Below are 27,780 nucleotides of genomic sequence, written 5' to 3'. Positions count from 1 at the left end.
CTGTTTGGAGTTAGGCCAGCTATTATGCAAGACGTGATCTTTGGGACCAGATCCATAATTAAAGACATGGCTTGCCACAGTGCAGGCTCAGGATACAGAAACGGGAAGAACAATTACGAACAAAGCAAATGAGCAGTAGAACTGACGTAAAAGCAGTGCTGCAGAGCTAAAACACCATGTGGGGAGGGAATGGGTTGACTCAAAGGTTTTTGTTGTTTAAGGTTATATTTACTTGTGTGCTTTGTTGTGTGCTATGTTTTGTTGGTCGTAGGTACTAGCCCTCTATCAAATTAGGTATATTATAGTAGATCTAAGTTGTTTTATGACAATTTGCAATGTCTCTTATATTTCTGAAATTATTGATAGCAAATGTGCAAACAGGTGAATCAGTATACTTGCTTTTTCAGGATACAAAAAAAAAGGGGGGGGGGGGAGTTTACAATATATTTCTCTGGTCTACAATAGACCATGCACATATAGAGCAACCTAGGGGCACAGAAGGACACGGGACTATTCCCATCATGATCTAATCTTACACACACAATGTTTTTGAGACTGACTGTAAAGAAAAGATCATTTAATCAAATATCTTTACCCATACCCTGGCTTATGCCTTCAGGCTCCAGATGAGGTGCACAATACAGCTGTGTTCATGAATCACACCACAGGCAGGCAGGCATAGGCCTAGGCTACGTCTACACAACACAGGATGGCTCAAGAAGATAGATCTATATTCCTCAAGAACAGTTCACTAATGATGCTGACATGATTATGACTGGCCAAGTGACCCATGGGTGTTTGACCGCTCAGTGAAGTCTTTTTCCGATGGTTCGTGCTGTTTACCACCTATAATTTCCAAGTCATTACACAGACGTGACTTCCACTTCTGAAGATGAAATTTCACACCATCAGTCCGTCCCGCCTCGACGAGGGGCCGACCGCTGTCGGGCTGACGTTGCCTCTCGCGATGCTTTGCGTAGGAGGGGAGTGTCAGATTCCACGGAGAAGAGAGGATAGAGGGAGAGAGAGGGGCGCTGAGGTGAGTTTGTAAACATTCTACTACTGTCAATTTTATAATCCTTATTTAGTAAAGACTGAAATGTCGTTAATATACAATGTATAACTAGACAGATTGGGTTTGTCTAGTTCGAGATAGTGGTATTTATAAATGGAGGTGTATTTGTCCCTCCACTAAACTGTTGTGGTAGCTAACACTAGCTAAATCTACGCACAGAATGCTAGCTAACAAGCACAGTACTGGCTCGTTTGTATCGCAAGCTACTTGCTAGTTTGATCGCAATTCACAAACAAGTTAGTGACTTATTTGTACGATGCTCTGAATTGTTGATCTTAAACCAGAGTCACGTTGGGATCATATTTGACAAAATGTCGTTATTTGCAATTGTCTTAGTAGACTGTTGTAACGAGTTTGATCTGTAGACGCAGAATACTTTTTCGCCAGCACAGCTTTATTAGCTCGCGGCCTGCTCGCTGGAAGTCCCTGGCCCTGAAAGAAAGTGGTAAATTCCAGGTTTTGAGTGGGTCTCTCATCAACCAATTACGATCAGCTAGCCAAGTCGATGGACACTGCTGTAAGCAACTCATAAAGGCCATGTCGATGATTGACGTCCTTGTAGCCAATGCTTCGAGGCGATGGGCTGGCACATGCGGGAAAAGGTGGGGTTTTAACCTGGCGTGTGCATAACTTAGCTAGCAGGATAGCTTAGCACGGTGGCTGGCTACTTGGCCAGCTAACAACTTAACATTAGTTTAGCGGCGGTAACCAGTTTCTTTTACAAATGATCTGTCTTACACAAACTATTTAATAACCCACAAGGTCGAATCTATTGATTCTTCGTTGACGTTAAACAACTCTGCGTGTTCACTGTCAGCTAAATAATTAAGATCTGGGTGTCGCCGCCCAAATTATAGTAACGTTAAGCTAGCTAGCCAGCCAGCCAGACATCTAGTTAAGGTTAGCGTCGATATCCTGCTAACGTTTATAATGTTCCAATGCAAAGGCTGTGTCATTGGATAAGGGGTGATATGTATGGTCGCTTTTACGTGGTAATTCATCTTCAATGCGTATTATTTCGTTTTTATGTTTATTTTAAGACTCCCACGGAATATATTTTAGCGAGTGCTGGCATGAGGGTGGTTTGACATGGTTAGCAGTTTGGCGAGCTAACATTAGCTGACGTTTTGTGAGTGTTTGAGTGATACATTAGCTAGATAACGCAAGCAAGTTAAGCCCCAGTTATCAAAGATTTCTATCGGAGTACAAACATGCTATCTGCGATTAACTGAATGTAATGGAATAAATTATGAAAAACTAAGGTTTTTTTTTTAATGTTTATTTGTCTAATTTGTTGTTTACATGAAGACTTGGACACGTTAGGAGGGAAGGTTGGAGAGCAAGGTCTAGACTTAATGTTGGAAGTCTTTGTGACTAGTCTAACACTGAGTATTCTGTTGATTTATTTAACGCAAAAAGTGTTCTGAGTCTTGTCTTGACACCTGTAGTGAAGTGTTTGCAATGCACAGATCCTTTTGAAATATCAGCTAATTACTAGGTTATCCCTAGACATATGAGCCTCATCATGCATCCACATACCATACCTGTCACCACCATGTGTGTACATTTCAACATTTTAAATGGAAATGTAGGTCAAGTTGTTTGGAGCTTGTTTTCTGGTCTTGTCGAAAGTGCAGTTCCAAAGCCGGTCCTTTCCTTATGTTGGGTATGTGCCAACGGTAGTGTTATTTATCTATTTGAACACCAGAATTGTGAAGCGTGACATGAACAAAGTACACAATATGATCATACCTGATGTTATGTGAGGAACTGAATGCTCCTTTTATGATATATTTAGAGCAAGAACTGTGATTACTTGCATATCCAGTTCATGTGTCCTGTGCCGGTTTGGTGCTGTGGATAAAGAGCCAAGAAGTGAATGAATGTGATATCACTTATGCAGCTCTTTGGCTTGGTCACGTGAATCAAAGCATCATCCCTCTTTTAGGGAGACCCTTTCCCTTTAGCAATTCCTCCCACTGCTTGTATTGCATTATGAGTAAGGCTTTATTTGCAGTGAAAGGATGTCTACCAATTTGTCAGTGGTTTTGAAGGGAAAAAAATGAAAGTGACTATTCAAGGTCATCAGTACAGCACCATTAAAAAACCCCTAGAGACCATGATCTGGTTTGTAAATAGGTTTTGAGGTTCAGATTGTTTCTCAACAGAAAGTTGCACTGGTTCCTGCATTGTGTGGTATTGTCTAATGGCTCAGCATGACATTTGTGTTGAGACCTCTGCAGTTATGTAGACCTGGCTATTGGGTTTCATTTGTTCCATACACCAAAGCCCAGGTTCAGTTCGGTTAGATAAATACATACTGTCGGTGTTCACGCCCTGCAGCCTAGATCTCTCTTCACTCTGACTTGCTGAAGAGCCCCACACTGACTTACCTGTGAGCTACCCAATACACAGGAATCTTCCATAAGCATTCCTATCTCTCTCTCTCTCTCTCTTTCTCTCTCTTCCCCTTGCTGTCTCTTTTCCTCTCTCTGTCTTCCTTTCTCTGTTTGTGGGGTCTCCCCTACCCTCTGGCAACTCAAGCTCCAGATTCCTCATTCCTGGCTGCAGCCAGAGCTATTAATACAGTTTGTTTAGTCAGTTTCCTAGCAGGCAGCATCAAACACTGCAGGCCAGTAGCTGATTATAGCCGGGCCCCCGCTCCACTCCACCTGCTGACGAGGAGAAATCCAAGTCAATAGCGACGACGGCACTGGCGTCGGCTTCGCCTTCGCCCTCGCCCACTGGATCCAGGCCACCGGCCAGTGCGGCCGTGCCTCGCCGCCCCCTGGATGAGTTTAAGCTTACTGGACGCAGCAGGTCCTCTTCTGGGGCTTCCCAGGCCCCAAAGCCCAGCCTTGGCAGCCACCGCCGTTGCCATGAACAGCAGCACACCAGCCATCTCATCAGCAGCTCTATGTCAACACACACAAACACACACACAATACTTGTTCTCTTCTTAGGATAGGGAGGAAAAAAAGGGAAAGGCTCAGGCTCCCATTTGTTTTATAGGCTGAAGATGCAATAATCTTGGTTTAATGGCAGCCTTTATAGCCACTGAGATTGAGAGAAATGAGAAAAGGGCCACTGTTTTGCAGCGGTGGAGGTTGTAATTAAGTTGTTTTGTAAGATGGCTCCTTTTTTTCTGAGCCTATTTTTATAGCAAAGGCCCTGGTAAGATTTCAAGTGAAATAGTTCTTTTAACATGCATACATGTTTTTTTTTTTTTAAATCGACTTCCTCTATTGCTTGTTGTCAGCACTTTCGTGTCTTGAGATGTAACACATGATATGCTATCAGGGTCCAGCAGATTGTTACTTGATAAACAATTGGAAAACCCCACCTGATACGTAATGTTGGGTGTTTGTGTCTGCACTGGGCCATGTAAGAATAAGAAGGCACACAGATAGTCAGAGGAATGTGAAGGTGATGTTTGTCTCTCTCTGTGTGTTTTTGTAAATGGACTTCTCGCACTCCTCTGTCCAAATTGACTTTATGCGGACTCTAAGCTGCTTGAAAGCCTTGGCACCAAGCTGTTGGCTCGCCTGCTTGAGTCTGTGAGGTCTGCAAGGAATCAAGCTGCCTGGCTTGTGTGTCACTTTGATCTCTGCCAAGAGGGAAAGGCCTTCTCGGAGGCAAACAAGATGCAGTGAACACACACGCACACACACACACACACACACACACACACACACACACACACACACACACACACACACACACACACACACACACACACACACACACACACGCGCCCACACACACAACCTTCCCCCGATGGAAAATGAGCCAGGGTACGCAGCCCAACAGCGGCTCGGTTCAACCTCAGAACCAGCCCAACATCATGTCTGCCTCAGAGGCGACCATCCAGTCCAGCGGCGGCCACTCGTCTGAGTAACTCCGGGTTAACACCGATAGCCCCGGAGGTCAGCGAGAGCAGCCTGGCCAATGTCTCAGTGTCAGAGGAGAGGCCATGGAGAGCTCCCAGGTGTAAGCGAGCTCTCGGGGGGCGAGAGAACCAGAGGCTGTGGCGAAGCGCCCTGTGGATTTATTATGCGCAGCCGAGGCGGATTGCGTAACGGTTGCTGGATGTCACTCGGTGCCTTTGGGTCGGTGTAGGTAGTGGTGGGGGGTCAACGGAGGTGGGAGGAGGAGGAGGAGGAGGAGGAGGAGGGGAGAGCGGTGTTGAAACATTCATGTTGGCTTCTCCACCATCCGCCTGATTCAAATTTAATGAACACGTTGCCTTTTTTTTAGAGAAAGTAAAAAAAAAAAGAATGGTTGAATTTCCGAACTTGTCCTCACACGGTGTGTCAAAGTATGCCTTCCGTATACCCAGGAACATGGGGGCTCTTCAGGGAGAACTGACACACAAGGAAGAAAAGGGTTCTACACATGGGTGGACAAAACAAACTGTACTGTAGGTTACGTCGGTTCAGTGTCCCAATGCAAAGGGGAGGAGGCTGTAAAAACAGGTGCCTCCGAGTCCTCATGCAACTCTTTGTAGTGTCGCTGAGTTGTGCATCAATGGAAGTTCCTATTGAGACTGACTGGAAGTGGCAGAGGAGATGGGCGGAGTGCTCACGCACGTCTTGCTAAATGAGAGCAGATGAGTGCGCGACGCGTAGTGGGCAGCTGTGCAGTGTGTGTAGTGTGTGTGCATGGCCAGCAACATGGTTCCCCCTTTACGGAAGCAGCCAGTGGAAAGAAGTGTGAACACTGGAGCCCCAGTGAAGGGAGCAGTGCTGGACTTTCCCATGCGCACTACCGTTAGCACAGAAAGGGACTTCCTTGGTTTCTTCTCAGTAGTGGCAGTTGGACTGAGAGGATGCACGTTCTTGCTATAAGAATAATAAGCAGCACAGGAAGTGTGTGTGCTAAATAGAAAACAATATAGGACACCTGATGTGTTGCTACGACGGAGACCTGTACAGTTATATGCAAGCATGTGAAGCACAGAGAGAATACTTTTGTCAAAGAGTTCCTAACTTAACTATTTAAAATTATTAGTCATGTGCAGTGTTACACAGGGTCCCCCCCCCCATGTGTTCCACTACAGCAGCGAGGGAGTGAGTGAGCAAGCCAACCACAACCAGTTGTTAGAGTTTTGGTCACTGAGATGAGGGCTTATATCAACAGTAGAGATGCACCGATTGTAATTTTTTGGCCGATTCCGATTTCCGATTTTTCATAGAATTTGACCTGCCGATACCGATTTTAGCCGATTCCGATTTGCATCTTCTAACCACTTTACAGCACACAAAATTATTTAGAGTTATTTTCTATCCTTTCTTTAATACAACATGTTGATATAGAAATGTAATCAACTTATCAATGGCTGGTAAAAAAAATGTGAATAGACAGATTCTTCTTCAAGTCTTCTTCAGCTGCAGTAGGCTATTCCCAGTGTGGGACATTCATTTCACACACTACTAATAGAAATGCACTGTAGGACTACTATTTTTTTCTTCTCACATACAATATCCAACTGTAAATATCTTCAGACTACTGATGTGTATAACTGGAAAGTTGTATAGGTGCTACATAGGCTGAGATGTTGGAAAATTACAAAAAACTGATTTTGAGATAACAGCCTTGAAACACAGCCAATGGCATGCATACTCAGTCTACTACACTCTTCTTTGAACTTTCGCGATTGCTTGCGGATACAAAGGAAGTGTCCATATTTGGATGGCATAACGTCATGCAGGAGAAACACAGCTTTCCAACGACACCACACATGATATGTTTTGTATCACGGTCGCGATAGTGTATGACATGTTAGAATGCTTACTTTTGGCGAATTTAGAAGAAACATACAGGCGTGAGTAGACAAAAGGTAATGAAATAAACCTCTAAATGTGTAAATCGGACTTTGTTGTTGTGTTAGTGTGAAAGAATACATGCTAAGGTGGCAAACTGAAGCAAAACGATGTTTATTCCTGCCGTGGCTATGTTGCTGCTTGTTGACAGCGCTTGTGGTTCAGCTGTGAGCACGCAATTAGCGGCAAAGACGGGCGGTGATGTGCGCTGTTTACGTAACCTAGTGACAGCTTAGTAAATTCCACGCAATATGGCAAAGCACAGCGTTCGCTGCATAGAAAAACTCAGCATAGCGCTTTATCCAGCCCTGAGTGTTAGCCTTTGCTAGCTTCATCAAACTTTGCTAACTCAGCTGTGTGATGTTGTTACAAGTAGGTGCGAGTGCATTTGACCGGCATAAAATCGGCATGTCTCAGACTGACCGGCCGGTCGCCGGTCGTGGCCGATCACGTGAAAATCGGCCGATTCTGATCGGCGGCCGAGCGATCGGTGCATCTCTAATCAACAGCCATATTTTAGGAACACTGGCTGCGTTATTCCCCTCAAAATGGATTTATGAAGGGGGACCCCCCCCCCCCCCCCCCTCCCCTCCTCATTTCGCCCTGCCCACCGCCTGGGCCCCTGTTTTTAGCAGAAACCTTGTAAACCGTTAGTCTGTTAGTCTCCTCGTAGGGTGGCATATTCTTCTGATTCCACTAAAAATGTTTGACGGAGCATCATGTCTTTATGGTTCAATTTGTGACCCCTATTCTGTGCATGTATGCAGCCAGTGTTGGTGCTTCCATTGATTACTATGAGTTTGAGGAGATATGCTACAGGGGCATCTTCATGAGGTCCAAGACTTTTTGTTTTACACGGAGGGACTGAGGATTACAATGTGAAAGAGAGGAGGAGCTGCCAGGGAGGTAGAGTAAGGAGAGAGAGAAAAAGAGAGAAAGAGAGAGAGAGAGGGAGGGAGAGAGACGGATGTCATTGTGCAAATGTCTGTTCCCTCCTCATCTGGAAACTGCTCCTCATTGGCCAGCCAGATGCCCCCAGTGTGAAGGAAGTATCACCAGGGAAACTTCAGCTTGCTGTGTGTGTGTGTGTGTGTTTTCTTTTTTCTTCCCTGCTCGTGTTATTTTTAAACACCCCTCTGCTTCCTGCATTGACTGAGGATCAACCAGTAGCATCCATGCTTTGTCGGATTTAGAGGGGCAGCCACAGACATCTATTTAAAAAAAAAAAAAAAAGGCACCAACAACATAGCAACAATGTCTTTTTCCTTTCCTCTCTCGCAGTTACATTGCAAGCTCTTCGCAAAAATGGGGGACGACAGACCTTTTGTGTGCAATGCTCCTGGCTGTGGGCAGGTAAGTCTCGCTTTGTTCTTAAGCCCAGTGGTCTTGGATTTCAAACATGTGGTTGTGGGTGGGGGTTCAGTTCACACTGTGTATGTATCTGTATCGGGATCTCTATGGCTGCATGTGTAGTCTCTGTGTGAGTGCTTGAGAAAGAGCGAGAGGGAATGAAAGAAACTATCTCCGGTCATACTCAATGTTTCCTTAGTTGTGTGTGTGTGTGTGTGTGTCTGTGTGTGACTGTGTGTGTGCGTGTGTGAGCACGCATCTGTGTTTTCTTGTATGAGTGTGAAGATCTTTTCACACTTAATGTCTGTGTGTGTGTGTGCGCGTGTGTGTGTGTGTGTGTGTGTGTGTGTGTGCGCGTGCATGCACGCGCGGGCGCCTGCTTGTGTGTGACTAGACCATGTGGTAGATGCAGTAACAACTTCACCAGGAGTGGGGCAGCCATGTGCTCGAGTGGAGAGGAGTGGGTGACACGAGCAGGCAGGCAGGCAGGCATGCGTTTGCCATCACGAGACGTGCTCAGTGTCTGGCGCTCTGGCACTCGTTAGTGCACACGAGGCCACTCTCTCTCTCTCAGAACGGCGGAGAGCGAGTAGCGAGATGGACGTCAGATAGACACGCAGACTCCGAGTCAGAAGAACACTCAGCGAGGGCCGTTGTTGTGAAACATGGCTAAAGTAACGTCTAACGTCTCCTCCACCAGTGACTCAGAGGCTGTGGCCATGAGTAATGCGGCTGCTGTCGTTGCCTCAACTCGTCTGCTCCCCCCCCCCCACACCTCCTCCTCTCTATCTCTCTGTCTCTTTCCTTCTGTCTCTTGCTAACCACTAACTCTGTCTTTGTGACTGCGTTTGTAGACCTGGCTGCGATATGCCATGTAGTGCCGAATTGCGTGTGGCCCAGAGAATAATGCACCGTTAAAAGGAGCTGCCTTCCGGGCTGGAGGAGATCCACTCGCCACTTTTTCAAGTGCAGCCAAAAAGCTAGCCGAGTTGTGCGGCGGCTAACTTTCCTAGCTTTGCTCCTCTCACTATCCAGCTCTGCGTGTCAAGCGGTTGGCGCGATACTGCCGGCTACAGAGTCTGGGCCACCCCGGAGGGAGGCTATCGCCTCCTAAAGCGCTAAGGCAACAGCAGGCGGGTTTGATTTGAGTGGTGGTTGGACTGATCAGGAGATGCGTCCGTGGAGCCAGTGGGAGTGCAGCGGCTCTCTCTCTCTCTCTCTCCCCCCCTTTCTCTCTCTCTCTCTCTGATGTTCGTTTTCCACTCGCCCCACGCGCATGCTTGCAGCCCGCGGCCCCTCCAGGCTCCTGGGCCTGGGCCTTGCCTCCTGCCTCCTGCCTCTCGGGCCTTTTGCGGTTTAGCGGCGCTAAGTGTAAACATTCAGCAGAGCAACATGAGTCTGGTATGAATAATAGATGCAGGCTAGTTGTTAGCTCGTGTTTTTTTTTTTCCCCCTTTTTTTTGTCCCCCCTTCCTCGTGTCTCTGTAGAGGGAGAGAGAGGGGAAGGGAGAAAAAAAAAAAAAAAAAACCTCAACACACATCCTTATCACAGACATCGCCGGCCTATGTATGCCAACAGTTATGTAATTGGACAGGCTCATCTTAAAAGGCCTGAGGAAGAGCGGCGGTACTGCGAGCACGTACACACACACACACACACACACACACAGGCGTGCGGGCCGACAGAAGGTACTGCTGAGGGTTCGGCCCGTCTCAGCTGGTGCACGGGGCGGCCTGCTGTCGGCGGAACGGAAGCCGGACGGCCCGAGCGGAAGCCGAGGTCCAGGCCTACCGCCGGCGTATTGGTGCAGAAACACCTTTTTTGCAATCGGTGACGCACAGTGCCCCAGGGCGTCCGCTGCGCTGCGTTGCAGTTGGCGCGACAGGACAGGACAGGACAGGACAGGGCCTGCCTCTTGTGCCCTGGCCTCATGCAAAGCTACACATTTCATGACCAGAGATAATGCAGCTTGCGTCGCATGACATTATTTTAAGGAGACCGCTTTTTGGAACGGATGTGAATGAAGAGGGGAGAGACCGGTTGGTGTTGGTGGGTGTGAGGATTTTCTAGGGAGAGCTGAGGATTCCCGCCGTAGGAGCCAAATTGAGTTATGATGAGTGGGTTTTCATTGTTTCTTTTTCTATTTTGAATGAGTGAGTGAGTCTGGAGGGCCACCGGTCGGTCTACCCCCACCTAGAGGATAGTCGGGAGGCTGAGGGTGGAGCTCTGGGGGAAAAAGGCTTTAAGAACTGGAAGCCACAGCATCTGGGTGTGGCCGAGAGGGCAAACGGTAATTTGATCACGCCGTGTTGTGTAGACTGGGCTGCTGCCATGCAAGAGACTTGTTTTAATTGTTTCATTTGATTTAGCCAGTCTGTTATATCCTATGTATTTAAGTTAACAATAGACAATCAATGGTCAGACTGGGACAACTGTTACTTCTCATCCGTCATCTGCATGCATCAAAGACGTGTCCAACTCGCCAGTAGTAGTAACCCGGGGAACAATAAGGGGAACTGAAACTACTACTACTGCACCAGGCAGCAGCAGAGATGGGGGTATTTTTGTGCTTGACCTCGCAGATCCCCCGATTCCATTTGCACCCAGCTGTCGCCAGGCCTCCCACTCTGAGCAGCTCCGCCACGAGCCCAGCAGGACTTTTCACTACACAGCAAGTTACGGCGCCGGCTTTGCATAGAGTCGCCAGTGTTGTTTTGGAGGCTTCTTCAAAATACCCCTATGCCAACGTGCCATGTTGACCCAGTATCTTTGTACAACCCCGGCACCACACACACACACACACACACACACACACACACACACACACACACACACACATACAGATGCCCCAACGCACACCCACACTCTCACACCCACACACTATCTTCTCCTCTTTGAAGCCACTTAAGGAAGCGGCCCAAAGCTTGCTGCTGCATGTAAATCATGTTTAGAATGCCGCTGCTGAACTGGAGTGTGTTCTTTCCACTGCACGGCTCTTTCTCTCTTGTGCGGTGCCATTGCCGTGCAAAAAGTGTGTGTGTGTGTGTGTGTGTGTGTGTGTGTGTGTGTGTGTGTGTGTGTGTGTGTGTGTGTGTGTGTGTGTGTGTGTGTGTGTGTGTGTGTGTGTGTGTGTGTGTGTGTGTGTGTGTGTGTGTGTGTGTGTGTGTGTGTGTGTGTGTGTGTGTGTGTGTGTGTGTGTGTGTGTGTGTGTGTGTGTGTGTGTGTGTGTGTGTGTGTGTGGAGAGAAGTGGGCATGAGTGGGGGACACGCTCTGTCCAGCTCTCAGCTTTCCTGTTAAGTGACTCTTATGTCCTTCACCACCTCCTCCAGCACCCCCACCTCCTCCACCCACACCCCCACCCCCCCAGCACCACCACCACACTGAGACGCAGTGTAACCTTCTCGGTGCGAGGGGTGAGCGGAGCGCGCACCATGCAGTTGTTGCACTGGCGATGCTGGTACATCTAAAAATACAGCGCCTGACACTTGACTGTGTTTCCACTGGGTGCGCTCACTCACTCGCCCGCCTGCCTGCCTGCCTGCCTGCCTGCCTCTCTCTCCCCCCCTCCTCCCTCCCTCCCTCTCTCTCTCTCTCTCTCTCTCTCTCTCTCTCTCTTCTCTCTTCTCTCTCTCTCTCTCTCTCTCTCTCTCTCTCTCTCTCTCTCTCTCTCTCTCTCTCTTCTCCCTCTCTCTCTCTCTCTTTCTCTCCCTTTCTCTCTCTTTCTCTCTCTTTCTCTCTCTCTCTCTCTCTCTCTACCACCAATCCTCCCCCCCCCACCCTCACCCGCCCTGGACTATTTCTGGCGGTGGGTCACAGTTACATTGCAGCCGAGAGAGAGAGAGAGAGAGAGAGAGAGACACGACAAAGACGGGCCAGAGGCCTCTGCAGCCCGCCAGCCGCTGACGGCTCCTCCCACACGGCTCTCTGAGTCACCAGCGCGGAGACGAGAGGCAGGGGAAGGAATGCGGCCCAGGCACCACATGGCCTCAGAGGCCGACGTCGAGCTGCTGCTGGCGCTGCCGCACGGCCATAGTCTGAAGTCGCAGACTCACACCTGTTTCGTCGCTCGCGCACGCGCGCGCGCTTTGACCGGCGCCGTGCCGCGCTCGGGCGGGCGGGCCTCACGCCGAGTTTCGGTCCGTCGGTCCTCTTTCGCAACGGCAGGCGCGGCGCGGGGGCAGCGGCCTGTGCATTTTAACGCCCCCCGTACGAGCCGGCCAGCTTATCGTGTCCAAAGTGCTGGGTCAAGGTGCAAGTCGCGGAAGCTTGGCGCTTCTGCAGCACAAACATTTGTTTCGGGCTTTTGTGTATGTGTGTGTGGGGGTTGCATAAGCGATCTCTGGCTGCCAACACACCCCCTCCATCCCACCCCCCACCCCCCCACCCCCCCCGGTCAGGCATCTCCCTCGAGGCTTGTCATGGTTTGTCGTTTATCACCCACACACACCCACACACATACACACACCGCACAACAGAGGCTGGGATTCGCAGCGAAGGTGCCGTCTGAGCGCGGAGGGTGGGGCGTGGCAGCGAAGGGCCCCGGCTGAATAGGCAGGCCCATTGTGGAAGCCCCCGTGCCCAGAGGCTGGGAGTGAGGTCACCGGGATCATCTCCCAAACACGGGCGTGTTATTTTTCTCCCCCGCACAAACAGGCTTTTGTTGCGCACGGCACCCGCACAAACGGCAGAGAATACACGAGCTCGGCTCACAAGAAAGAGCACGGGCGGAGGCGCCAGACCGCACGGCTCAGGTTCTGAGGAAAAGTGATCGCTCGCTCCCTCTTTGTGTCTCTGTGTGTCTGTGTGTGTGTCTGTGTGTGTGTGACTGTCTGTGTGTGTGTGTGTCTGTCTGTCTGTGAGTTCCACATGCAAAGAGTAGGCTAGTCCTCCTCTTCATTACGTACCAGTTATCTAGTGTCCCTGTTCTCTGTATGCCTACCTCTCTCTCTCTCTTTGTTTGCATATTTGACATGCATCTCTTTGCATTCCCTCTATCCAGAGGTTCACCAATGAGGACCACTTGGCTGTGCACAAGCACAAACATGAGATGACTCTGAAGTTTGGCCCAGCGAGGACCGACTCTGTCATCATAGCAGGTATCTTACCACCCGTACCACTATCATAGCACATCATACCATTTGAACTGTTTGAATGTTTTTCCGCTTCCTAATAGGCCTTTGAGCACTATTAAATGAAGTTACTTGAGATTTTATAGGCTGCTCTGACAGTCTTGTTTGTCTCTTACACATGGATTGCAGTTGCACTTTCACTTTCTGCGTAGTAAACTTCCTTAAAATTATAAATAATCCAACGTAATTTCCCCGTTTCAGACCTCACACACCAACCAAAAGTTCACTCTCTCAGACTTTTTTAGATGAATCCTGAAAGTTGAGCAGAAAGCACTTCTGTCTTAGGATAAAGTAAAAGGTTTTTTGATGTGGATTTAGGTGAGAGTGCTGAGTAAGTGAAAAGCCTCAACTGTTATGCCTGAAGTATTCCCAGCATAACAAAGCTTCGGAGGACACCTCTTTTATTTTCTCTCGCTTTGGCAAGGGCTGACTGTCAAAATTGCTGTTGCTTTCTAAAGAAGCAGCCAAATAAACGTGTGTGTGTGTCTCCCTGGTCCTGTTTTTTTTCCTTCTAGACCAGACACCGACTCCCACACGCTTCCTGAAGAACTGTGAGGAGGTGGGCCTCTTCAATGAGCTGGCCAGCTCCTTCGAGCAGGAGTTCCGCAAGGCCCAGGAGGACGACGACAAACGGGCCAAGAACCCGGTGAGTGTTCCGAGAGGACGGGCTGTGTGGAGGGTGGAGGGGACTTGGAGGTGGAGGTGAGCGAAGCTGTCTTAAAGAGAAACTATGCAGGATTGGCGATTTCATCTCCGGTTTCGTTTTCGTTTTTCGTTTTCGCTCGTTTTATGCTTGCATATTTCTCTGCAGAGCTTCCCCGACAGCTTTAGCGTGCATATATAGGCTATATATAAATATATAACTTGCAAGCGTGGTTCTTCTTGTTCCTTACGCGTCTGAGCCTTCCAGATGTAAACAAGGAGCGATCGTCTCCTGAACAAACTGCAAGGTTGCAATAGCGGATAGGGACACTGGGGGCGGGAGGAAATATTACTGTTTTCGATAAAACTGGTCAGTCAAGCAAAACAACGATTTCTAAGCGATTTTATGACTATGAAAAAGTTGCATAGGGTCTCTTTAATTCCGTGGGGATCCTGACGGCACCAGTGGGCATCTGTCGCTGTAGTCTGAACCCGAGAGCAAGATACATGAGATTTGAAGACGATGACTTTTTTTTTTTTCTTGTAAAGTTTTTCGACTTGTTTTTCACTCATCCCCGTCGCCCCTTTGTGTGTTGGTGTGCACAGCTCCAGTGGGCCTCAGTCGCCATAGTCTGCATCTTAATTTCTCAATTATTAGCTGCGGGTTACACATTGATTTTGCTAAATTTCTTCAGCTATGGGGTTAATATACGGGGGCTATTAATATGGTATTGTTTCTTTTAACTTAGTTGCATAAAACACTGTCCGGCGGCTTATACATAGGAAATCACTGTAGAGCGAGATCCATGAGCTGAGAAGATGACTCTGTACTGTGCTTTTCTTCTTGTTTGGCGAGTTGTTTTTCACTCTTTCCCCGTCGCCCCGTGTTGTGTGTTTGGTGTGCACAGATCACCGCCGCTGCCAGCACGGGGGTCCTGGACATGAGTCTGCAGACGCCCTCAGAGGTGAAGGTGAAGGAGGAGGAGCCGGTGGAGGTGGACTCGTCCCCTCCGGGCAGCCCAGAGTCCATCTCCAGCAGGTCGGACAGCGAACACGAGTATGTGGGGAGACCAAAGGTGAGGCCACCGCACCACAGCTCGGGATATGCCCGTGCGTCAGCTGAACTTGAGTGTGGAATGTAATGCTGTGTATAGTTGCAAAATCATGATCAGCAGCTACATGCATACATCTGTATTTTTCAACAACTAAATCAGCTTGAAAAGAAGGTTCTGCAGTCAGATTGCATACGGTGTGAGCATTCAATGTATACCCTAGGTGGTTTCTTGGGGGAATTGGCGACCCCAAACCTCTAGAGACAATTTCCACATATAGCTGTTATTGTTGCTGTGTCTTTTATCAGTTCTATTAGTTCTGAGTGTAACACAGAAGATTAAAGGAACATTAGCATCTCTATCCAAGTAGCAGGGACACATTCCCTTCATAGCCTGACTAGACCTGTGATGTGCTTTAAGGAACATTCTGGGACTCAGCAGAGCGATGCTAATGAGTAGTTCTAAGTTAACCCTCCAACCTTGTAGAACAACACAGTGTCGGCTTCACTGGAAGGCATAAAATGGCCCGTGAGCATGTATGCAGTGTTGGGATGGGAAAAGCAGGGCTCTTTTCCATGCTTCCTTTAGCCGCCTCAGTGAAGAGGAGTCTGTTCCTGGTCTCTGCAGGGTAATTAAGGGTGTTTCCCTATCCAGTTGTTGCCAGATGTGAACGTGGACACTTAAGTACATGCATTTACGCATGAATTCACAATGGCTCCCCTCAAGCTGTGCATCATTAAAATCAGACGCATTTCGTAGCTTGATCATTTTCGGTGGGGGTGGAAACACACATCTGTGCATTGATCCACTGTTCTACTGAATATCTGGAGAGGACACTGCAGGAAGACTCTAGACTAGACAGTAATGGATTGCCTTCCTTGGCAAACTACAGTATCAGACATCAGTAAGTCATTCATCAATGTGAGGGCTAAGCCTGGGTGGTAGTTCTAGTCTTGCAGAAGCAGTCAATCAGAGCACAACTACTATAACGTATACCTGTGGGCTGACCACCCCTTTCCCATGTTGTATGATGGGAACCATCATACCATCCACAGTGCTGCATAATCTTCTGCATTCAAGTACATCATCATGGCTACTGGATATGACATCTCTATGCAACGTGCCTCATTGGCTGAATCCGTTAACTGAGTCATGTGATTCTGCTCTTTCACAGGACACTCCCCCCAGACCTCCGGTGAGTGCGGCCCCGACCCCCACCATCGTGCGGCCGGGCTCGCTGCCCCTGCACCTGGGCTACGACGCGCTGCACCCCACCATGCCCTCGCCCACCTCCGTCATCACACAGGCGCCGCCATCCAACCGCCAGCTCGGGTGCGGACGCTTCGCCACCACACCATCACAACAACACAACAACGCTCCCTTTTAAAACCCACTGATAAGATTGACGCTCCGCATTGCAGACCGTCACACAAACGCACTCAAGCACCAGCAGCACAGAGCGCTCATGCGCAGTGGCAGTGTAATTAGACGCTGCACTTTGTACTTTCTAGTCTCTCAACCGAGAGTCGGTCACGCTGATAAGACCGACGTGACCTACTAAAGAAGATGCTGTCCCCGTCTGGATAATAAAACGAAATTATTTTGTTGACACTTTGACCGGTGCTTTAAACTAATTACTCTCGTTCCACCGTTCAGGTCTCCGACTGGTCCATATCCGATGATGATGCTTCCCAATGGCCAGACGGTGCCCGTGTTGCCTGGGCCTATGCAGATGCAGATGCAGATGCCCTCAGTAATCTCTGTGAGTACCCAAGACCGCAGATGCGATCTGAACAAGGCCATAGGCCGAAACGTTACCGCTTTATTAAAGATTTACCTATAACTCGGAGTGTGTGGGATCTCTCTCTCTCTCTCTCCCCATAAGTTTTAAACATAGCTGCCTGCAGGAAGCGCATGGCGAAACGCGTTGCTCAGAAATAAAACTTATAAGTGTAGTCCAATGGTGTGCGGTGATCCTTTTTTCTTTTTTCTTAATCGTAAACCTGCAAGTCACCAGCACCCAACGACCCAACTTAATTGGCTGTGCAAGGGGATTTTGGATTTTTATAGTTGCCTGCACCTCGACTTTGACAAGACCGCAGCATGCTCATGAACGCTGCTTTGTGCGTTAGCGCTGAGAGAGGACACAGCTACCATGTCACTTCCTCTGAGGTGGCAGATGATGGGTCATACTGTGATGTTACACATTGTAGTGGTGCAGCTTATCTCGACTTGCTCAGCCCACTGTTGCTCTCCGTGCTTTTCTCTCTCACAGCCTCTTGTTTTATAAGGTCGTAGATTAAAACTATTGTGTCCACATTTGTTAATGTGCTTGTATTTTGCACTTGTTATGAGTGGAGAAAATACGCTTCCTATGACCCGGCCGCTGGTTAAAGGGACCAGTGGAAAATAGTGGTCTGTCTGTCTGTCTGTCTGTCTGTCTGTCTGTCTGTCTGTGTCTGCAGACATAAGCCATCAAGGCCATATTCAGTCCAGAGCTTGCTTTATTAGTTTATTGTGTTTTAATAGCATTTTATTATGCTCGTCACAGTCGGTTGCTTTTCAAGCTTAGATTTGTACATGATGATTAGCTCAAGCCATGTTTTTATTATACACTGTTACTTTTGGATAGCAACCATCATGATGTAGTGCATTTTGTGATTTACCTGACCTGAGTCCACATTGTCACATTTCATGGACGGATAAATTATATATGGATCATTTCTGCACCCCTGGTTGATGCCTCCTCGTTTTTCTTTTAATTAGATTATAATAATGACTGTTTGGACCACTGATTTTTCTTGCAATTTTCTTTTGTTATTCTGTTGCTTGGTGGAGTTGATGAAGTCTGTGCAGAAGAGACTTGAAGAGGTGGTCTTCCCCAGGGGTGCATAAAACATGTTGCCGTGACTGTTGCTATAGATACAACTCCCAAAACAAAAACATGCATAAGTCTGTCAGCGGCAACATAAACCTGCCATTTTACTTGCCAGAACCAAAAAGTAAATGTATTCGGGTATGTTTTTCTGCAGGATTTTTGATGAAGAAATGTAGATGAGGTGAAAATCCTAAATAGTCCTTGTAATTGAATTGCATTTGTTAAAACTGTGTTTGATTTATACTGGGAGTGATGGTAGATGAAGGCAACAGAAAATCTGAGATCAGTGAACAATGATTCTCATTATTTTGGGATTTGTGCCGTTAATGTCTCCATATGCGTAATAGTTGGCAGAATGGTCCAGTGTATATGGTGGTATTTAGTGTGTGTGTGTTTGTTTATGCAGCTGGCGAGACCTCTGATGGTGCCCAACATTCCTGGCATCCCTGGACCCCCACTAGGGGGCAGCAGCAGTGGCTCGTCCTCACCGTCAGGCTACAACCCCCACTCTGAGGCCAAGATGGTGAGTGGAGAGAGACACACACACACACACACACACACACACACACACACACACACACACACACACACACACACATAAAAAAACACGCTGCAGGCATACACACCCTCTCTGCAGCGTTGCAGTAGAATATATTCAAGGCTCCATATCGACTTGCATGATGTACTTGTTGTGTGCCGTGTGCAGAGGGCTCCTCCCTGAAGAGTGTCTCTTTTGTGAGACTATATACTCAAAACTAGTTTTGGTGTTGCTCTCGGTGAAACAAGTTTTTTTTATCCAATTTCTTCACTCAATCGGTGTGCCTCGGACTTCTGACTGCCTTACAAACATAGCACCAAGTAACTTTATACAGGACAGTCGCAGTTGCTTCAATTGTACTTATGCCCATTCCGAAGAGCACCTGATTTTTTCTTTATGTATTGACCCAACGCAGCACTCTCCTCTCTCTCTTCATTAAGTTTTTTTTGTCTTCCTTCTACATAAAATGCCTCTTGCTGCCTTCATGTTCCGGATTTGGAGATCATGTCTCCAGATTAGTTAATTAAGAACAATAGCTGTGGTTGGAGACACTTCATAAATTTGTCTTGAATCAGTTTTCTTTGTACCAGAGTAGATGGTAATAATCATTATTGGAGGCCTTTAGCAAGGAGAAAGATGCATGCTAACTCCTCAAACGGATCCAGTTGTTCTCTTTGTCTTTGTGGTGTACTGTATGCCCTCGAGTGGCATCCTTACTCCGACAAGTTCCTGTCAAGTGATTCCAAACCACAATGAACATTGTGAGAATCAGCGGGTTGGCGGTAGCAGCTTGAAAGAATACTGCTGGTTGCCGCAGAGGCAACCTTCACCAACTGCAGGGGGCCACAATAATGCTTTGCCTTTTTGTGGCTGATAGATTTTTTTTGTTTGTTTGTTTGTTTCGTCAGCTCATAAATGGTGAATCATAATAAATGAACACAGATGTGATCATCTTATTCATTAGCTGTACTGTTGTTGTGGACTTTTTTGATACAGTCATGCACCATTGGGTAGGACAGTACAGTTAACAAATTGGCCCGTTAAAGATGCTGTTTGTAAATCTGACAAAAGGTTGTTTATTTGAGCTCAACAGCCATCAAATTGCACCCCTTCTTCACATCCTGCTAAAGACATGGTGATTGGCTGCAATTCAGTTCAACTAAGCGCTGGAAGTTATCGATGGCCGAAAGCATCGCAATGTTCAAAGAAGCAGTGTTGCGCGCACTGCTGACAGGCGAAGAATTGATCAAACCCCTCAAAGCGGCCCATTACAAGGCTAAAATGACTAGCGGCTCTAATCTGGCCTTATTCTCTTAATTTGCGGTCATGAGTGAAATTATGGAACCCAGACCATTGAGACGTCGTTACGCAGATACTACTTCCACTGCACGTCATTGGTTTCTTCAGCATATGCTGATTAACATGTATATGGGAACATTTCTGCTAAACATGAAAACATCTTATTCTGAATTTTGCTATGACCAGAATATTGTGTGCATGTGTATGAAATGTGTGCATGGACTCGTAGTCATTGTCACATTTATGTGTGTGACTCAAAATCGCAAAAATATGCATATTTTAAGATGTTTATTATTTGTGGATATTGAGATGAGGACAATTCTAGGTGTTCGTAAGAATAAGAACAGCAGCAGTTGTCTAACTCCTGTGTGTTTGGTGTTTGGTGTGTGTGTGTGTGTGGTGTTTGGTGTGTGGTGTGGTGTGTGTGTGTGTGTGTGGTGTGGTGTGGTGTGTGTGTGTGTGGTGTGGTGTGTGTGTGTGTGTATCTGTGGTGTTGTGCAGAGGCTGAAGGCTGCCCTGTCCCAGCAGACAGCCACAGCGCAGAGCTGCGGCGGGGTGTCCAGCCCCATGGTGCCCCAGCGGATGGAGCAGAGTCAGCTGCTGGTTCAGCAACCAGACGCCCCGTCCCCTGCACAGCCACAGGTAACACACACACACACCGAGCGCTGCCTGTCGGTTTTGTAATGTTCCTCTCTTATAACGCGCCCCTGTCACCTTTGTAATGTTCCGAGCGGGCTGTTGAAGTCTTTGGCGTCTGGGTCGGTCGTGTAATTAGGTGCATGCGTGGGAGGTGTGTAGCAGTGGAGGAAGTGGTCGTGAATGATGCACACTTTTGAGGAAGCCTCGGTCGGCTGGAGAGCCCATCTCGCTAGACTGATGGGGTGATGTCATCTAATGACGCTGTGCCGTTTGAGAAGTAGGCCTTTGTGTGCCGTGCTTCTGAATGAGTGACTAAGATCATGTGGGAGAGCCCAGCTGTGCGTAGCTCAGGAGCTAAGATCAGAGTCATGAGATTGGAAGGGCATCCTAGGCTGGGGGAACACTGCCTGAACTTCCGGCGAATTTGGATTTTGTCCCGGCTGCTCAGGCTGGAAACCTGCACATCTATCTCCTCTGCTCCCTGCCAGAACCTTTGACGCCACTTAGCTTATCTAAAAGACGCACCGGATCGTTGGTCTGATTGGTTGAAGGACTATCCAAGCGTACGGAGTCATTTGAACGATGCCCATTGATCACGCCTCTTGTGCAGTAGAAACAAAGCGCAGCCTTCCCAGACCAATGTTCAATCTTATTAAAAGACTGAGCTTTAGTATGGTGATAGCCAGACTAGGGGCATCCCTCTGAGAGCTCAGAGTCTACAGAAGCCCTCTATCTGTACTGCTTCAGCTTGCTCTCGGCTTCCGTGAATGACCTCTCCCACTGGATACTCTGTCCATTGTTCTCCTCTCTCAACTGGTGTGGCTTTGTCGTTCCTCTGTCCCGTCTAGGTATCTCCTGCTCAGCCCACCGGGGGCCGTAGGCGGCGGACGGCGGACGACGACCCCGACGAGCGGCGACAGCGCTTCCTGGAGCGGAACCGGGCGGCGGCCTCGCGCTGCAGGCAGAAGCGCAAGGTCTGGGTCTGCTCCCTGGAGAAGAAGGCCGAGGAGCTGACCTCTCTCAACGTATCTCTGTCGGTGAGTTGGAGCCAGGGAAAACACCGTCCACACATACCAAGTGTCTGAGCAAAGAATTTAGAATGGAGGGCTTAGTAGTTTGGAGAGTACAGCTCTGAATTGCCCTTGCCGCGGAGGATTATTGATGTCAGATCATTATGTAAGGAATATTGGACGATACAGCGTTCAAATAGAAGAAAGTAATGCTGGTACACCTTAAAGTTTGAATAGATATGAAAGTGTCATTCCATTTCAATAGTTCACTGTCTCGATCAGTTATTCGGCTTTCGGGTGAAATTTCAAGATGAACCTAAAATCCACTACAACCTTGACAGGTTGGCTTCTCTAACCTTTTGAATGCGCATATCCATCAGTTCAGTGTTTCAGTACTTTCTGTCCAGAAATAATAATTTCTGAAAACCGGATACCCCTAACTTTTTGTGAGTAGTGTATGTAGTGCTATCCTGTCAGATCACCAAGTGACCTCTAAACATCTTGGAGGATGTATAGAGGTTACTTGGTTTTGTAGCTCTAAAAGGACTCCCTCCTCACGCCTGCCTCTTCCCCTGTGCTGCTCCTCGGCAGAATGAGGTGACCCTCCTACGGAACGAAGTGGCCCACCTGAAGCAGCTGCTGCTGGCCCACAAGGACTGCCCCGTGACCACCCTACAGAAGAAGAACGCCTACTTAGGTAAGCCCCGCAGCACCACCTCCACCGCCACCTGCATGGACCACAAACCAGCTTTCTTCAGCACAGCTGAAAGGGGCTGCGCTTGATTCCCCTGTCCCGATTTCCCCATCCGGACGGGCTTGCAAAGCCCCCCTCCTCCCTTCCCCTCCCCTCCAGTCAGATTCCAATCACTGGCGGCAGGTAATCCCAGGGAGATTACTAAAACTCTAGTCAGGGAGGTCTGATTCAGAGAGTAGCAGGCGGCCAACTACATGATTCGCTACATTTGCAACAAATGATGAGTAAGCCAAGTTGCTAAGCTGGAAGGTGGGAAGTGAGCGAAGAGAGAGCTGGCCTGGAGTTCCACTGATTTAAATGGGCTGGCTGGCCAGTGCTGACTATGGTTGGCCTACGTTCTGATAATTTAGGACAACTGATGATATTTTCCCTGGAATTAGGATACGACAGTTTTAAGATGTATCTGACCACAAAATTTATCCTAGGAATTCCAGTCACTCCGTCTGACTTTGGACAGCACTGACTCCCCCACCCTTAGAGGACCACCCTCAGACGTGACAGGCGCTTCTCACGCACCACTGTTCATTCTGTTTGTTCTGAAAATGCTCACTTGAAACATTTTGTATGTCTTGCCACATCGTAAGAACTCATCGTGTGCTATTTTAAGACGGACTGCACATGTAGTAACATGAAGGTGTTGTTTTTCTCAGAGCTGTGTATTTCTGGCAACCGTAGGTCCACTATTAGGGTGAGTTTGAAAAGAAAGCTGAGTAAAGAGCTCTCTCAGTTTGTCATGTCTGTTTTTTTTGCATTGTGTCAGAGCCAGTGCTGTTAGCTAAATGAGCATGACTATTGTAACGCACATATTAATCCATGGTTGTTACTTCAGATCTATTTGAATTGTTTTGTTTTAAATCATTACAGCATCCCACATTTGTCACACATGTGTATTGCTTTTAGAGGTCATTTCTCACCCATTCTGCTATTCTCTCCCCCCCCCCCCCCCCCCCCTTCTTCTCTCTGTGTTTCGCCACTGCAGGAGACGAGACCATGAAAGACGTGTCGGAGCCCGTGGGCTCCCCGGCCGCGGTCATCCAGCACAGCTCGCTGGCCCTGAGCCCCTCCTCGGCGGGCCCCAATGGGCTGAGCGCGCGGGCGGCGGCCGAGGCGGTGGCCATGTCGGTGCTGGCGGGCATGGGCAGCCACCGGGGCGAGCAGGGCTCCGGCGGGCCCAGCGGGCCCTCCCACGTCATCATGGCCACACAGTCCCACCCCTCCACCAGATGATGAGCGCAGCCCAGCGGGTACGGGACTCGCCCCCAACCCTACCCCCCTCCACCAATCAACCCCCCCTCAAACACCCCACACGCACCATCCCCGCCAGAAAGAGATGGAAGCAAAGAGAGAGGGAGAGAGGGATGGATGGGTGGATGGATGGATGGATGGATGGGGGAGGAGTCTCTACTCTTCGTTCTTCTGTTCTCTTCTTTCCTCCTCCCTCTGGCCCTCCTCCTCCTCCTCCTCCTCCTCCTCGTCTTGAGCTGAGGAACTAGTCAGCCTTTTGAGAACAGACTGGGACTGAGAGCGAGTGTGGCGAGCGAGACTGCGTGCTCCCTGTTCACTATGCCATAGACTACAGGGGCTGGACTCCAAACCTCCCCACTTGTACCCTATATTACTCAACCCGTCCCCCTCTCCGTTCCCACCACCCAGTCCTCACCAGATCCCAGTGACCTTGTCCAACTTGCCCCCCCCCCCACACACCTGCATCTTCACTGGACTGTAGGACTGCAGTGTCACTGTTTGCAAGTGTCGCTGTTATTGTGATGATTGCTGCGCCGGTTTGGACATTTTCCTTCTCACTTTGTAACCTTTCCTCCCCCACCTCCTTCACACAGCCATATGCACATACATCAGAACAGAACACCCTCGACTGCTGTGTCTGCTAGTTGGTGTGCGGTCCAGTGATTGATGTGACACAGCTCATATTGTTTTGATTTTTATTTGTTTTGTTATTTTTTTTTTTCTCGTTCGTTTCTGTTTCCCCCAACGCATAAACACAGCCTGGGCCAGGTTAGCATGTCAACATGCCATGCACACTCACTCACTCAGTCATCCATTAATTCATCCATTCATTCAGTCAGTCATTTATTCTCAGTCAGTCATTTACATGGTAACATTCATTCATTCATTCATTTGTTTAGCCACAGAGATGTCTGTGTCTCAAGATTGGTACCAAAACAATGCAATATTTATAATGTCTTTTTTATGGAGAACTCAAACAAAAAACACTTTATGTATTTGAAATCCAGGTTAACAAGTTGGTCCCCTTAAATCGTTTTTCTCAAAATGGGCTTCGTTTAAAGGCGACCAAGCACCCCCCCCCCCCCCCCCTTATGCCCTTAGTGGAATGTTTTACACACGTTGCACATGCATGAGTGGCTAACGTGAGTGACGGTTGTGTGATTGTGTGGTTGTGTGTGCGTGCGTGCGTGCGTGTGTGTGTGCGCGCGCTGCTAAACATGAAAGGCAGTGTGATGATGATGATGATGATGATTATTACGATTATTATTACAAGGCCTCTTACACTAATGTACTGTTTTTCGTAGCATGCAGCTTCAAGCAGCTTTCATCGTCCAGTTGCTCGTGGCGCATCAAGTCCACTCATGGTCCTGTTCTGACCTTCTGGCATATCTGTGAAAAGCCACGATGACTTTCAGAGGTAGTCAAGGGAAAAGGGGAACATGCAGAGCCCTAAGCAACTAAAAAAAAAAAAAGGCTTTACATTTTTTGCGATGTTATGCACCATTTATCATGGAATGAATGCCACCTCCTCCGTGCCTGCCCCCGTCTCCTATGCACTGGGTCTGCATTGTCCCCCCCCCCCTCCCCCTCCCTCCGGGTTGATTTTGAAATGGTCAGACTTCTGGAATGCGTCCTTTGTCAGAACCACAAGTGGTGGATTGGCGGCTCGTTTTGTGGCCTGGTTTTGAGGTGTTTCGATTGCAGTCTTCCCAGTTTCCTACAGGGACGCATATTGCTCAGCGCTCAGCTGGACGGTTCGGCGCCCCCCCCCCCCCACTGCCTCTCTGTGTCTCCACATCCCTTTGCCCTGTGATACCAGCCTATTTATTTATTTGTGCCGTTTTTTGATGTCTGGTTTTAAAATGGTTCAGAGGCTGTGTGCTGACAGTCTACTGGCATTTTAAGCATAAGGATTTCTTCTCCTTTTTACATTTCTGTTTCTTCTTCCTCCTCCTCCTCCTCCTCCTCCTCCTCCTCTTCTCCTGTCCACTCTTTGTCCACTGTTGTGTCCTGTGTGCTTGTTGCTGCTCTTTTGTCCTCTTGTGTCACTCTCCTGATAAAGAAGCCATGGCAGTCTCCAGTGCCTGTGCAAGCCTGTCACGCTGTCCCTAGTGTTAGGCCATCCAGAGCATAACAACCTGACTGTTAAAGAACCTTCCCTCTCTGACTTTATAGTTACAACCATCCATGGTCCTAATAAAAACAAAATGCACATACACACACTCGCATACACAGAAACAGACACCACCTTTAAAATGACCCACAATAATCAAGCAAACAGATTCTGCCTTAAGAATCACGCTAGTGCCTCAGACACCTAAACCCAGGTCCGGGTAGTTTGCATGCAGCTGCCCTGGGAAAAAGGGAGATGACCATTGTCTTGGTCTGGCTGTCTGCCCATTGTGAACTGAAGAGGCATCCATCAGGAATCGATAAAAGCTTTATATTTGTATTAGATGTACTAAATCATTGATGCCTTCTCAACATATACAATTTGGAAAGAAAGCTCTGAAAGTGATGGTAATGTTTCACTTTTATTTGTCCTCCCTTTCCCCTTTTCATTTGGTCGCGAGACCTCTAGGATGCCTCCTAGGCGATGTTGGGTGCAACTGCACCTTTATAGAATGGCGAGATGGAGTCACTGTAGTTTTTCCTGTGATGGATTGTGGCCGTGTTTTAGTAGTTTCTCTAACACAAATGTTGGCATATCCCCCCCCCCCCCTATCCTGTTTAACATAATGTGATATGTTAGTCACCTTAGGAAAGGAAGTGAGGCCGGAACTAAACAAGGGATTAACAGACGACTTCTTTTGTTCTTTTGTTCCTTCTTTGTACATAAACATGGATCTTCCCTTCTCATGTATTGTATTGCAGTGTATAATACTGCAAATAAATTGAGGTTATCAGTCCAAAACATAAGGGCATGTCTAAATGCACTAACGAACGAGATGCAGGTTTATTGTTGACTTTTATATTGTTCTTCCTTTTGAATTGATCATTTATCCATGCTTTGGTGTATCCTGATTTTATAGGTTCTTCCTCAGCGACATCACACATTTGTGACATCTTTGTCTCGCGTTTATGTATGTGTATACATATTATGATTGCTCAGCAACTACTTGACACATATCTCACAAATTACTTTTAAGTTCTTGTCCTACAGTCCCAATGGTGACCCTTGCATTGTGTTGTACTTTATACCGATGCTATATATTGTCGGTAGTCCCTTTTATAGACGAATGTTGATCATGAAATGGGAAGAAAACTCTTATTCAGTTTTTCATACTAGTAATTGTCATTGGCACTTTTTTCCAAGAACCTGTTTCTCTTCATTGCGTGCTATTGTCAGGACTATAGAAATCCCTGTCATAAGAAATGCTTCTCTATCTTTTGTGTTGTAATAATGAAATGTAGATAGATTTTTTTTTTGTTCTTTCTCCTTTGTTCATATTTAGTTATTTTGTGTGTTTGTTTTTTCAGCAAGGCAGGTCTTTACATTTTCAAAGGAATTTTAAGGGGAAGTCTGGAGAGACTTCTTTAGAACCAGTCAGCTCCCACTTGTAACCGATCATCACGGTTAGCCTGTGCAGAACCTCATTCTACCTGAGCTTATCTCCATCATTCTAATGGGATGCAGAGTAATTAATTTATTTTGGATTTTGTTTTCATGGATTTCCCTCAAATGTTTGGAATTATGAACAACATGTACTGGTAGACGCTCTGAACGCAGTAATACCTAGTTTTAAGGGGGGTAATGAACAATAAGGAAAAGATGTTTTAAAACGTTCTTCTTAATGTCAATCTTTTCTGGGTTAAATTTACACTCCCGTTTTGTTGGACTGGTGATTTTAGAAAAATGTTCATGTATTGTACATATGTGTACCATATATAAATATATATTTACTTTTTCATGCATGTTGAAGTGGAATACTATGAACACTTACCGTGCTGCAGTTTTAATTAAAGAAAAGCAACTTAATAGAATCCCAAAGTGTTTGAACTTCATGTTTTCAAGTCCTCTCTGTGTTACAGACTATCTCATTAGACCATAGGATGTGTAGCTGAGTGTTGGTGCATGTGTTACTGTATGGGAAAATGTGTCAAAACTGCCAAGCATCGAAAAGCAATAAAAAGTAGTCATATCTGTTGTCTGAACCCATAAATACACGTTCCTGACGTTTGATCCTTTTCTGCTTTGTGTGCATGACTTGTGTGTTGATTTGGTTTTTTTTTTGTCTGTGTGCGTGTTGCAACTTCCCGAAGACAACACAAGAGGGAGCAGAAGTCCCTGGGAAGATGCATGTGTTTGGGGTGCAATTTATTGTACAGCCACTACGTGGTCACT

The 27,780-nt window shown here is 47.5% G+C and overlaps 1 protein-coding gene across 4 annotated transcripts; it reads left to right on the top strand.

Annotated features, from left to right (window-relative positions):
- The first annotated feature begins 1,004 nt into the window (after window positions 1-1,004).
- On the top strand, window positions 1,005-27,598 carry atf7a (activating transcription factor 7a). Of its 4 annotated transcripts, XM_062541286.1 has the most exons (13): window positions 1,005-1,039; window positions 8,179-8,250; window positions 13,249-13,345; window positions 13,894-14,024; window positions 14,929-15,096; window positions 16,247-16,404; window positions 16,729-16,834; window positions 18,357-18,473; window positions 20,289-20,429; window positions 21,275-21,463; window positions 22,028-22,133; window positions 22,841-22,878; window positions 23,170-23,328. In XM_062541286.1, exons 2-13 carry the CDS (start codon window positions 8,203-8,205, stop codon window positions 23,182-23,184), a joined length of 1,314 nt encoding a protein of 437 aa, XP_062397270.1. In that variant the 5' UTR covers window positions 1,005-1,039; window positions 8,179-8,202; the 3' UTR covers window positions 23,185-23,328. The 4 variants fall into 4 exon arrangements, with proteins under 4 accessions (XP_062397270.1, XP_062397268.1, XP_062397267.1 ...); XM_062541284.1 differs by lacking the exon at window positions 22,841-22,878 and having other exon boundaries at window positions 20,316-20,429; window positions 23,170-27,598; XM_062541283.1 differs by lacking the exon at window positions 22,841-22,878 and having other exon boundaries at window positions 23,170-27,598.
- Window positions 27,599-27,780: the final 182 nt, after the last annotated feature.

This window comes from Sardina pilchardus, chromosome 7 (genome assembly GCF_963854185.1).
Source record: "Sardina pilchardus chromosome 7, fSarPil1.1, whole genome shotgun sequence".
NCBI lineage: Eukaryota > Metazoa > Chordata > Actinopteri > Clupeiformes > Clupeidae > Sardina > Sardina pilchardus.
The sequence above is the reverse complement of the archived record's forward strand: the minus strand, read 5'-3'. Positions and strand labels throughout refer to the sequence as shown.

What these genes read in the sequence shown, in the direction of transcription:
- atf7a (XM_062541283.1), top strand. Translation starts at nt 8,203, where the DNA reads ATGGGGGACGACAGACCTTTTGTGTGCAATGCTCCTGGCTGTGGGCAG. An exon ending in ATGCTCCTGGCTGTGGGCAG is followed by an intron (nt 8,251 to 13,248) that starts GTAAGTCTCGCT and finishes CCCTCTATCCAG; the next exon opens with AGGTTCACCAATGAGGACCA. An exon ending in CTCTCAACGTATCTCTGTCG is followed by an intron (nt 21,464 to 22,027) that starts GTGAGTTGGAGC and finishes GCTCCTCGGCAG; the next exon opens with AATGAGGTGACCCTCCTACG.